Source organism: Chinchilla lanigera, unplaced genomic scaffold (assembly GCF_000276665.1).
Source record: "Chinchilla lanigera isolate Chin_1 unplaced genomic scaffold, ChiLan1.0 scaffold00003, whole genome shotgun sequence".
In the NCBI taxonomy this organism is placed as follows: domain Eukaryota; kingdom Metazoa; phylum Chordata; class Mammalia; order Rodentia; family Chinchillidae; genus Chinchilla; species Chinchilla lanigera.
The window spans coordinates 44,777,950-44,791,682 of NW_004955404.1; the positions used below are offsets into that span (position 1 = coordinate 44,777,950).

At 37.0% G+C, this 13,733-nt stretch overlaps 1 protein-coding gene across 1 annotated transcript in view; it reads left to right on the forward strand.

Moving 5' to 3' along the window:
* Window positions 1-13,733, forward strand: part of Diaph3 (diaphanous-related formin 3) — a 453,636-nt gene that overhangs the window by 124,642 nt on the left and 315,261 nt on the right. The window contains 2 exon segments of the mRNA XM_005374208.2: window positions 7,342-7,416; window positions 7,502-7,571. Of these exon segments, the coding sequence (XP_005374265.1) occupies window positions 7,342-7,416; window positions 7,502-7,571 (145 nt within the window).

Below are 13,733 nucleotides of genomic sequence, written 5' to 3' on the forward strand. Positions count from 1 at the left end.
GGTTAGATTTGACCAACTGAAAAATGTAGGATAATCTTAAGATCAGTTGATTAGCAACCTTGATTTTCCCATTGTTACGTGAGGGAATATATTTATAAGTTTTGGGAGTAGAATGTTTATGTCTTTTGGTGAGCGGGGGGTAACTCTACCTACCACACATGCCTCATTCTTTATTGGCCTCCTATTGCCCCTGGCATTGTAACGTTTGCAACATCTAGCCCTTTCCTACCTATTTGGTTTTATTTAGGATATACCTTCCTGTTGTGTTTAACACAGACTGTAGTTTTTATGGTTAATGTCTCTGTGTGTATTCCCTCCTGTGTAGAAATCTCCCTTCCTTCCTGTGACTTCACCGTCAAGACTCAGATCAGGCATCACTTGCTTTGAAGTTCCCTGGAGAGATACATATTGTGCTTGCTGTTCCCATACTCACACTATTATAGCCATTGTTACATTATGGAAATAATTCGATTCAACATTTGTTTCAAGGATTAGTCTGTTATCCTTTCAAGGGCAGAGAACATATTTTATTCATTTTTTCCTCATACCTAATGCAGGATCAAGCACACATTGAGCCCTTAAAAAGACTGACTAACTTTGCTAAAGAACACTTGAATTTTAGTAGTAATGAAGCATCACCCTGTGAAAAGCATTCATTTCCTCCAGTGTGATATAGCACAGAGTCTCCAGATTCCTCGTCCTTTGTTTGATATGGATAGATACTGGTTCTAACCTCAGGACTGATGTTTCTAGCATGAGAGTTGAAACTGGCTCAGTTGTGCTGCTGTGATGGTATCATCTTGGTTTTTTTTTTTTTTTTTTTTTTTTTGGTACTGGGAATTGAACTCAGGACCTTGTGCTTGCCAGGCAGATGCTTGTACCGCTGAGCTATATCCCTGGCCCAGATGGCGTCATCTTGTATGTTTGTTTTTACTTGTGCAAAGCGCACAAGCTTAGGGATCAGGACACCTAACTGCTAGTGCAAAGTGACCATGTACTCTTTCTGCATATCCCTTTCATTGTATATAACAATTGGAAGGGATTCAGTTTCCTTCTAAACTTTATTGAGTGCTTAATCTATCCCATTGCTAGATCAATAAGAAATGATTCCTATTCTCAAGGAATTTTCATTGAGTAAGATTGACCTTGTGATCTGGTAGTTTTTCTTCCTGTTCCGATAAACCTATGATGTATTTGTCTTTCCTTTCGAAAGTGGACACCTGAGGAGAAAGGTAATAACTTTAAAAAAAACGAAATAAGGGTGGGAGGGTCCCTGTGTGGAAAATAGACTTCACATTGCTGTGTGCCTTTTAGCCAGGAGGTAAATCTGAGATATGACTGTTGTCTCCATTGCTCACTGAAGTGATTGGCTATATTTGCTTTTTAAAACCAACAAGATGTCAAAAACCACTTATACACTTTTGATTTCGTCTTCTTTCTCTGGAAGCAGTAAAGGAATTTCAAAGCCAAAGCTGCTTTTCAACATTTTGAACATTTAAAGGTGGTTTGGGCAGTGTAATTCTAGAGACCTGCTCTTCCTTTCCTTCTCTCCACTTCTTTCTCTCTATAAAATTTGTTACCTGTTTGCCTCTTTTTTCCTACATTGTGACTCCAAATAGTAAGTGCTATGTGGTCATATACTTAGATGTTTTATTAAGGCAATTAAAAGCAAAGATTTGATATCTTGTTATGCAATTTTGAAAGATGTTTGTGTTAGGCTCACATTTAGCATATTTTTTTTGCTCTTTGAAACCAATTTTTTGTAATACAAATGTCATACTGATTTTGTTATTTCTATTCATGGGGAAGAAACATTTACATAGTGTTTGTTCATTCATGGATGCAGTTTGTAGTTAAACCACATAATGCCTGGTGGCATGATGCTGACAGGCACTGAGCAGATAGTGTAGATTTTGTTTCCTGAAGATAGATCATTTATAGATGACTTGATAATGTTTTCCAGGTTGTTTCTTACAGTGATGATGAGAGATTTTTCACTTTGTGGAAAGCTATGGATTTCAATAAACCTCTGTCAAGACTGCAGACCTGCTTACTCAATATCACTTTTTATCTTGAACTTCCTTATCCAGAAATAGGGAGTGATATTTGTACCCCATCCTTAAGGATAATATTGTAGCAAGTAGTTGGCTCTAAATACCTTAGAGGGTGGGGTTGTGAATGAGAAACTGTTAATGCAACAATATTTTGGCCTTCGGATATTTTAAAAAAGAAAACTGGGATAATTTTTATGCACATTTATTGCTTTTCTATTAATTATCAGTTTTATTTTTATGTTTAAACATACTGTTCCATTAGTTACCAGCAGTCTTAGTTTTTGCTCCCTGAACTTTGTCCCACTTTTTTTTTTTCTTCTGGTACCAGAAATCGAACTCACAACCTTGCACTTGCCAGGCAGGTGCTGTGCCACTGAGCTAAATCCCCAGCTCCCGTGTCCCACTTTTCTTGTTTTTGATGCTTTTAAGTGCACTTTAAGGTGTTGCTCACTTCTGTGACTTTGTGATGTTGCTGAGAAATAAATTTCCACCATGAAGTAGAAGATTGTAATGCAAAGTGATTTGGTAGAATGGGTCCTTGAGTGCAGCCTTAATACGTCTTATTTTATTCAGAATTAGTTTTTATGTAATATACATGAGTGGGCGTAAATTATATTTTAATGATTCATGTTCTGTAGTTTAGGAGAGAGGTATCTAGTGGGTCTAGAAATAGTTGATTTGAAACCTTCTGTGGGTCCCATTATTCCAGTTATAATTGTTATGTTAGGGGTGATAAATTTTAAATAGCTATATTGTATTATTAATTACTTAGATCAGAGAACCTACTGATTTACATGGATTGGTATTCCTCCTAAATTTTATAATGTGTCAGGAAATAAGCACATTAAGTGCAACAAAGACTTTTTGTTATATTAGCATAATTTGAAATTACTTTGTATATTTTGGTGTAAGACAGTTTTGTGAATATGACTTTATTCTGTAAGTGATTGAAGGTGATAGAATTATAAAAAACTAAATCATTTACATTAGCTTTAGAACATCTGTATGGATATACTTTTGAATACAGAGATAGTTGAAAATTCACTTCAAACAAAATATTGAAGGCCTACTGGGAAGTACGAACATAAGAGGGCCTGATGAACACAGACTCTCCATGCATCTCAATACCAGCCAAGTAAAGCTCTCAAATTACTCCTTACATGTTCGATTTCAAGCTTCCCCGCTGCATGTGGAATAAGAATAAACACAGAATAGGATGTCACCAAGGCAAACCGTTAAGCGGATGCTGTAGGGATTTTCGTGAAACATGAAAGCAAGATTTGAAATGCCTACAGGTAATCTGTCTGTTGCTGATAGAGGACAGTCAACTCTTCACTTTTGCAGTAGCGTTGCAGTCTGAAAACAGCAACTTCTACTTTGTGGTTTTTCCTCATCTTTACCACAATAGCTAAGTCTTTTGTAGAGAGTATCTTTCCTGTTTATGTACATTCTTGACTTCATTATTTCAAGGCTTTTACTGGATAAAGAAAGGATGAGTAAAGTAGTTTTATAATAGCCTGTCAATCTCAATGGCAGCAAATTTCCTCCAGGGAAAGATATTTTCCTTTCTTTTTTCTAACAGCATCAATTTTGAAAATTTATGGGTAGCTAAGCTGTGCTTACAGAGTGCTCAGATGAGGAAGATTCATTTTATTGCATTATTTATTTTTAAATTTTATTAGTACAACTTTGTGGCACACAATGGTTACATTTATTGTAGGGAACTGGCACACGTACATGATACATCTCAGTACTTTATTTTTCCCACCCCACCCCTTTTATTTTGCCAACATCAGATTCTTTTTGTTTTACTTTAAAGAATTAAAGAAAACAATAAAGAATGACAACAATGAAGACAAGCAAAACAATATGAAAACAATACAGGATTTCAAAACAAGATGATAGGAATTAACAATGGTTGTTATAGTACATATTTTTATCTTCAACGAAGTTGCTCAGATTACCAGATACAAGAATGCAAGATTGATCAAATAATTAAAGACAATGACAAGTAATAAAAACACATTAGAAATGATACAGAGCTTCATCGAACAAGACGGTAGGAGTTCAGCAATGGCTGTTATATTGCATATTGTTGTCTTCAACCCAGTTGTTCTGATTACCAGCTATAAACATTCAAAATTGGTCAAAGAGAAAACAAAAGAATTTCAGCATTAACTGTTTCTTTCAACGAACCAACAGACATCAGCAACACACTTATCCCAGCTATCCTTGAATATACATATACATTTTTTCTTTTCTTCCTTAATTTAAAAGAGAAATTTAAAAAGAAAATAACAAAAACATAGGTAGATTCATTTTTTTGCACTGAGAACTTAAAAATTGTATATTTAAGGGGGTGTTGTGTGACACTGAGATGCATACAGTGTATAATGTTTAAATATGGTTAAGCATGTCAGTTTTCTACAATATTTACCGTTTCTTCTTGGTAAAAGTTTTACAACCCTTTTTTCCGGCCTTTGGAGAAATATAGTACATAATTGTTATCTGTAATTACCCAGCTATCTAGCTGTGATTTAGTACCCTCTCCCCATTCTTCCCTCCTTCCGCCTACTCCTGGCAGTCCCTAGTAGTCTCCACTCTACTTGTAGCCTCTATGAGATCAGGTTTGCTAAATCTCACATATGAGACACTTGATAGTTGGCTCTCTGAGCCTGGTTTATTTCACTTAGCATAATGATCTTTAGGCTCATCCATGTTGTCTCTGATGCCCAATACTTAGGTTTCCATTTCTTGGCCATTTTGAATAGGCTGCATATGGGAGGGCAGCTATCTCTTCAACATGGTGGTTTTATTTCCTTTTGCTATATACCCTGTGTATGTGTGTTTGTGTGTGTGGGGGGGGGGCGTGTTGAACCAGGGCTTTCACACAGAGCTGCATTCCCAGCCTTTTTATTTTGAGACGGGATCTTACTAAGTTGCTAAGTTGCCCAGACTGGGCTTGGACTTGTGATCCTCTTGCTTTAGTCTCCCAGACTGCCAGGATTATAGGTGTGTGCCCCCATGCCCTATTTCTTTTGTCTGTTTGATAATAACCATTCTTACTGGGGTAAGGTGATGTCTTACTGTGGTTTTGACTTGTATTTTCCCAATGATCAGTGATGAACATTTTTTCATGTACCCGTTTGCTGTTTGTATGTTTTCTTTTAAGAACTGTACATTCAAGTCTGTTGCTTGCTTCGTAATAGGTCATGTTTTTGCTATTGAGTTTGTAGAGTTCCATATATATCCTGGATATTACTCCTTGCCAGATGTATACTTTGCAAATATTGTTCCATTTGTTAGATTGTCTGTTCCTGTGATGGTTCTTTCTTTGCTGTGCAGATACAGTTTAACTCTCATATGTGTCTTTTCTTCTGTGGTTTTGGTATCTTGTTGAAAAAATTCATGCCCATTTCAATATCCTGCAGTATTTCCCCTATGCTTTACTTTTTAAATAACTGCATGGTTTGAGTACTACTTTTAAGTTTTTAATCCATTGAGAGTTGATTGTTGTGACTGATGAGAGATGGGAGTCCATTTTCATTCTTCTGCATGTGGATACCAACACTGTTTATTGAAAAGACTTTCCCTTTTCCATTGTGTGCTCTTAGAAACCTTGCTGAAAATTGGTTGTTGACATGTTGATTTACTTCTGACTTTCCATTCTTTTCAACTGGTGTGTTTGTCTGTTTTAAAATCACTATTATGTTATTTTGATTATTACAGCTTTTCTTCTCATTTTTTTATTGGAAATGTATGTTAAGTAAGAAAATGATATTTTCTGGTATGTGACTTTAATTATTTTATTCTTTATGATTTCCATGATGGAAATCAACATGGAAATTCCTCAAAAAATGGAAAGTAGAAATTCCATTTGACCTAGCTATTCACCTTTGGTGGAGATTACTGTGAAGCAGCCCTGATCAGGACTTGAATGAGCCTGTTGGCTTTTTATGTCTACTTGTGAATCTGCCCAAAGCCTAAGCTGCTTGTTTGGATGTGGGTGACGGACTCATAGTAAGTGAACCTCTGTTGGTCACTAATCCCTACTAAAACCTGTAGTGGTGGATGAAGTGGAAAACCTCAGCCGATAAGGCAAGGTCACAGCCAAGGACACATGGAACAGATCTTAACTAGATAAAGACTATAGCCTCAGACATCTCACTCCTCTGTAGATTAACTTAATCGTCATTGAGGATTAACTTAATACCTTACTTGGAGAAGTTCTTGAGTAATTCTCCCCTTTTTTTTTTTGGTTTTTCTCCGGTACCGGGAACCGAACTCATGACCTTGCGCTTGCCAGGCAGGCGCTTTTGCCGCTGAGCTAAATCCCCAGCCCCTTCTCCCCTTCTTGAGTACTCCCCTCCCTTCTTCTGATAACCAAATAAATATGGACCACCCAGAGAAGATCTTGGTCTTAGCCCTGGGAGAATCTCAAATTCTGCGAAGGGCTTTGATCCTCCTGGAGCCCTACAGTCATTCTATTCACCTCTTTTTATTTAGCCTTCGCAATATACTCATTTGGAACATTGTGGATCTGATCAGTCTGCAATAACTAAGGGGTATTATTAACCTTATACCCCTTGTACATACAGTATCTTCCCAAAAGAGTTAAAGATATCCTACCTTAGTGGTTATGCATACCTGTATTTATAGCAGTGCAATTCATAATAGCTGAATTTTGGAAACAGCCTGTATGCCCATCAACAAATGAATGGATAAAGAAAGTGCAATATTTATACACGGTAGAGTATTTCTCTGCCATAAAAGGGATAAACTTGAGTCATTTGTAGGAAAATGGGTGGACCTTGAGCCCATAATGTTAAAAGAAGGAACTCAGACTCAGAAGCTTAAATATCACATGGTTTGTCTTTATGAATAACCATATATCTGTATGTCTATATGTCTATATCATCTATATCTATATACCTATATATCTCAAAATAGAAGACAGATAATAGGAAACAAGGAGGGGGAAAAGGTATTGTAATGCAGTGTGGATAATTATATATAACATTCTCTTAAATCTTGGAGCCTGGAGGAGATGGACATAGTCAGCTAGCACAAGCCAGTGCAAGGTGAGTTTAGCACACACCTGGCTGAGCCTGTCTTTGCTCCTTTATTTCACTACTAAGATCACACATCATAAGTGATTTTGTGTTTGATGCTATTCTTATATTGCACTTATTATTGTGGAATAGTTATCAGTCTGTAGCATCATCGTAGTATTCTAAACTAGAACACTGACTTGATATATAACTAATTTTTTCCTTCCTTTTTTTAGTTGGGTGGAAAGTTTTGGACATGAAGGACTTGGATTATTACTAGACATTTTGGAAAAACTGATTACTGGAAAAATGTAAGTATTATAAGTAATTTTCAGTTCAGCTACATTTGTATATTCAATTATGATTCTAATTTTGGCAACTTTTGTGTTAATACAGCCAAGAAAAAGTTGTAAAGAAGAATCAACACAAAGTCATTCAGTGTCTAAAGGCCTTGATGAATACACAGGTATGCGCATAGGTAGTAATTAGTATGTGTTATCACTAATTCCCCAGTGAATTCATTTTGTAATGTTTTGTTTTACCTACATGAAAGATGCCCTTTTCAGGGCATAATGGAAAAACTCTTGAATCAATTCTAGTTTTCAGTGAGACCAGCTCTTGTAACAGGAGAGACTTGGGATTGAATGGACGCTCTTGTAGTGCGTAACGTTCATATATAGATGAATTCTTTTTCCTCTACTCTTCCTTCTTTTCCTCTTTTTCTAACCCCTCATTTTGTCCTCTCTTCCCTTTCGTAATTATTAAACGTATACCATGAACCAACTTCAAAATAACACATAAGCTGCATGTGTGGAACACACCTCTCCTTCCCCACTGCTCAGAGTGCTGAGTTGATGGATGTTGAGTTTGAGAACAGCCTTTTCAATATACCTGTCTCTAAGCAAAAACAAAAATATAATTATTAGCTATAGCCTGCAATTACTAAAGAGTCAGTTTGAAAAGATTTGTTCTTATAATTTATTTAAGAATTTAAAATCTGTAATGAAATTAATGTACAGTGGCATGAGCATGGTTCCAGAAATGGAACAGTGGTGCCTAATGCAAGTAATAGTGAGACTAAAAATATAATGTTTGTGGGATTTTCAAATTTAAAGAGGATACATCAGAAAAGAGAAATTCTTTGGCTCTTTACTGAAGTTGTACTTATCTAAAATTGTTTCTATTTTCTCTTGTACTGTTAATTTGCTGATATTAGCAGTATCTCCTACTTGTTTAGTTTCTGCAGCTAAGCATATATAACTGTTGCTGTGTGAAGTCATAATAGATATTTTAGTTGCTCTTGAACATCAGGGGAAGAAATTCTATCTATAATGATGCGATGAATTTTGTCCATATACTTCTGATTAATGTTAATGTTGAATATTTCTCCTTATCGTATTAAAATTAACTTCAGAAGGACTATGTACTTAAATGTTAGTGTATAAATTAGTATTTATTATTTTCTTTTTAGTAACTGTAGCAAATATTTATATTTTCTAAGTATTTCTGTATTATTGAATTATTGATGTATTGCATTTTAAACCTTTTCTGTAGTTCAGAATTTTCTGTAATTCTGGTTTTAACCAATGAAATATTTTTCTTTCCTTATCCCTTCAAATCATATAGAATGATTTTCAAATAAAATATCTGACATAGAAATCACAAGTTTCTACTATACTGGTCTCACTATTCTTTAAGAATTAGATTTTATACATATTAGCCAGTGTTTTTTGTAGAACTCGAGTAAATAAATAACTAAAAAAAATCAGAAACTCCAAATAGGGAAAAGATCTTTTCCCTTGCATACATGGAACTCTTTAGAAAAGCTCTTCAAATGAGAATATAGAAATTAGAAATTTCATTGGTAATGGGAAGGACAAGAGTAGAGGAAACCATAGGGGTATGTGGATCCTAATTTGAACTTAAGAATATTGTGGTTAAAGTGAGTATCATGGTGTGCAAGTTACTTTCCCTTTGCTAGGACAAAATACCCCAAGCCTGCAACTTAAAGGAGAAGTTTATTTTGGCTCATAATTTCAGTGGGTTCAGCACATAGTTGGGTTATTCCAAGGCAGAAACAAAATGGTGGAATGGCCTGGTAGAAGACAGCTGCTTAACCCATAATGGTCAGGAAGGAGAGAGAGGAGGGAGTAGAGGAAAGTGTGAGAGAGGAGAGTGGAAGGGAGGGAGGGAGAAAGGCAGGGTTGAGAGAGAGAATGGATAAATGAATATATGAAAGAAAGCAAAAGAGAGAGAGAGAGAGAGACAGAGACAGAGAGAGATCCTATCCAAAGATGTGACCTCATTCATTGCCCCCTCTTTAACTGGGTACTACCCCGAAACAGCACGTTCAACTATGAACTCACGAATAGATTAATCCTTTGATGAATATAGTGTCCCCGTGATCCAGTCACCTTCCAAAGTTCACCTCTGAATATACGTTACTTTTGGGGAACATTTTAGATCTTAACTGTAAAATTCCATCCCTGGCCCCCAAAAGCTCTTGTCCATCTCATTATGCAAAATGCTTTTTGTCCATATCTGAGGATCACCAAAGCCTTAACAAGTTTCAGTATTACTCAAAAGTACAAGTCCAAAGTTTTCTCTGAGACTCAAGGCAAGCTCTTAGCTATGAGCCCCTTTAAAAGTAAAAAGAAAGTTAAATACTTCCATTATATAGTTGCATAGAATAAACATTCGTATTCCAAAAGGAGGAATATAGGCATAGAAAGGAATTGGACTAAACCCTGCAAAGCAAATATTAAATCCTGTAGCTTTGTACCCAACATGTGGAAGTGACATGTGAACTCCGAAGAACTTTGTCAAATCCTAGTTGGTTGCAGCCCAGATGGCCTTTCTCTTCTGCTGGCCTCTTTCATTGAGTGTGGCTTTCCATAGCAGAAACTTCACTTTTCTGGGATCTCCAGATTCCTGGGGTTTCCACTGCAGGTTTGACTTAACTCATAGTTTTATGCATCACACTCTCGTACTCCTTGCAGGGACTGTGACTCTGTCATACATTTTTACCAGGCCTCTTAGACTTTCTTCTAAAATCTGGGTGGACACCTTGGTGAACTCAAAACTCTTGCACTTTGCATTCCTGAAATACCAACACTACTTGGATTATTCCAAGGTCTACCATCAACACAAGCAGTACCTAGGTCCCTTTAGACCACTGTTACAGTGGCCTCTAAATGCCTGGATAACTAACCTCTGGGATGCACTTCCGTAGAAGCTCCAAGAAAGCAGGGTGCCCTGGAGCTTTATTTTCAAAGCAAAGTCTCTTAAAAGAGCTTCCCCTTTTGAACTTTTGAGCTTATGATTAGTGGAATCTGGTCAATTTCTGATATCCTTTCAAGGAATCTTTGCTGTTGTTCAGGTGAGAAGTACTTGGCTGCTTATTTGCTCTAAAATTTTCAGCAACCCTATTTTCTGTGGCCCCAACTTGTATACCAGGCTATACAATTTTTCACAATTTTCTGTGGCCCCAATTGTATACCAGGCTATACAATTTTTCACATCTTTTGGTTCTGCATTTTGTTCCTGATTCTCCTTTTATATCTGGTGGAAATCACCTAGCAGTACCCATGTCACAGCTTTAACATTAAGGTGCCTTGAAATTTCCTTTACCAATTAATTTGTCTTCCCCCTTTAAATTGAGGCTCCCATGATGTCTTAGAACATTGTCAGACTGTACATAATTTGGTGTCAAAGCGTAACACACCGGGCTCTCCTCTAGTTTCCAGTAGAGCTCTCATTCCCAGCTGAAACTGTAAGAGTCTGGCCTTCGAGACGGTCCACATTTCTGTCAGCATTCTGGTCTTTTAAACTCCCATCAAGATTGCCTATCAATCCCTGCCTAAAGCATTCTAAAACTTAGCAAGTTGTATCTCTGAACCTTTCTAAAATCCCCCCAGATGTTCCCAGAAGTTCAAAGGCTTCTGAACCACATGGTCAGGTACAGCCAGGCAGTGACCCCACTGTGGGCACCCATCTTCTGCATTATGTTCTTGTCACTGGAGCAGAGTACCCAGCACTTGCAGCCTAAAAGTTTGTTTTGGCTCATGGTTTCAGTCCATGGCCAGCTAGCCCCAATGTGGCCTGGCAGAGAAAAGCTGCTGTATTCATGGTGGCCAGGAGACAGAGAGAGGCAGGAGGTCAGAGAGAGTCGGGAAAGAGAGGAGAGACAGAGGAGAGGGGAAAAGGGAGGTGAGGTTAGAGGGGGGAGACAAAGGAGAGAGAGAGGGAGAGGGAGGGGTGGGAGCGAGAGGGAGAAGCACTGGTAAAGGCACGCTCTTAGTGATTTGTCTCTTCTGACCTGGCCCCGCTCCTGAAAGCACATTCACCCAAGAACTCATCAAGGGATCATTCCACTGATGAGCATAGCACTCCTGTAATCCAGTCACCTTCCCAAATTCCCACCTCTGAACACATGAGACTTTGGGGGACAGTTTATATCTAAACCATAACATATAGGTGATGATTGAGACTGGATTTGCGGAAGAGTAAACTTTATGTTCTTATCTAGCTTATTATCTTATAATAGATTTATTGCTTATAGTTTGTATATGCAGAGCTGCAGAATATTGTCTTTACATTTGATATTCTCACCCATCCTAATGATACTGTCCCCCATCTTAATACTTAGGATCAGTAATGTCTGAATTCTAAACAAGTGAAAGTTTTGGTCAAAGCCCTCCTCCCTACACCGTCCAAAAACTGGTTGATATTTTTCCTAAACTTTGATTACATCTATAAATACAAAATTTGTTCATCCTCACTGTGAAGTCTTTCTGGGAGTTTATTGAATGTTGACAATATAAACTTTGAGAGATAAAAAGGTGGAACCTCATCTGATATTAATAATGAAGTCATTAATATGAATGAATTTGTAACATTATATGATAGTTTTTATAACAAAATGGAATAAAGTATTTTTAAATGGATGAAGATTTTGAATTCTTAAGAGGAAGCAAATAAAAAGATGAAAGGCTAATTTATTTAAATTTAAAGGTAATTAAAACAATTTGTTTTAACCAGTTAACTTTTTTGCATATGTTGACCCACAACAGGGTGCCTTATCCTGAAGCCAGCCCCTTTCTCACATTCTGTCCATCATTTAGATAAAGTCATGGTAGGTAGTTGCTCACCACCATTATTCCTGTAGTAAAGTCTTAAATGTTAACTGTCAACTTCAGTGCTCAGAAATTCCAACTATTAGGTAACAATAGGCCTCACAAGGAATACTAGGGGAACCTAGCATTGGTTCTTAGTTTAGAACAGGCCAGTTATCATATTACCCAGAGTGGTTCCTTGACATTCAGGAAAGATATATCCTTAAACCTTCCAAAATTTGTGATATCTCTCTAACCTGTAATAGCCTTTATTTAAGGCACTGAAATGCTAGTACTGGTAAGTTGTCTATTTCTCATATAGAGACAAGAATTTTTATAGTTTGCTTTCTTTTATAAATAAATAGGAATAATTTTACAAGTAAGCACTCTGAATAATAATACAAGTAGATGACAGTTTATTGTTTAGTCATAGATATTCAGAAGTGGTAATATGACCTCATTCCAGTCTTAAAATGAGGACTACATATTTTTACATTAGCAAAATCAGAGGATCCTGCCTATAATAGCATTTTGGGTTCACCAGCTCTGATAGTTAAAAAGCATGAAATCAGAATGCTGATACTTTATCCTCCATACCCTATAGTTTAGATCCACAGGGTTTGATGGAGAAGGTGGGCAGTTCCACTTGGAGGAAATGGTTAGTTGGTGAGTTGCTTTTGAGTGCCTGTAGGAACCCTGTAATACTGACACCAAGGGTGTGCAATGGCTATGCAAGCTAGCTGGGTGTGAGATGCTGGTGATGAGATTTTTTTCAATCCTCAGCTCTTTGGTACTTGGTAATCACTGACTGACTTTCTGAATCAGTTCTAAATGGTACCTGATAAGCTACTAACAATTCAGTGAAATGATTCCCGAGACATATTCTAGTTCTGGCTTTATGCCTGGTTTTTCATTCTCTAGTTCCTGCTGTGAAACAACCCAGGACATCACAAAAGTGAGCATTTCTTGACAAGGTTGGTATTCTCTTTGTAAACATTCTCCCTTCATGAATGAGACAGAGAAGTGAGTCCTGTACAAGGTCCCTTGTCTGGTCCACTTCCTCCATTGTATCTGTGTGTTCATTAGATAGTGGTTTAAAACAAATGCAGTGTTTTAGCACAGTGAGAAATTTTTGTTTTCTTTATGGAAAGTATCATATACAAGGTACGAAAGTTCTGTTAATTGGATTTTATAATAATGAAAGCTTTTGGGTCTCAGTGTTATCGATTTGACTTTGATGCTTATGTATACTGATAATTTTGAGCTCCATCTGATATGTTTATAACCGCAATTGGGGCCCCTTTTTAGTGTTGAGAGACAACGTTCATCAACCAGTTTTTCACTCTTTAGAAGAATCCCCTGAGATGCATGAGAGGCAGATAGTGTTATTTATTGCTTCTAGTCATCCTTTGTATTTTGGTATTTCTGTTCATTGTAAGTAAACCCAAGTGACACATACTTGGATGTAGCTTCCTGGCAGAAGCAAAGAAACTTCATCCATATCCAAAATCATT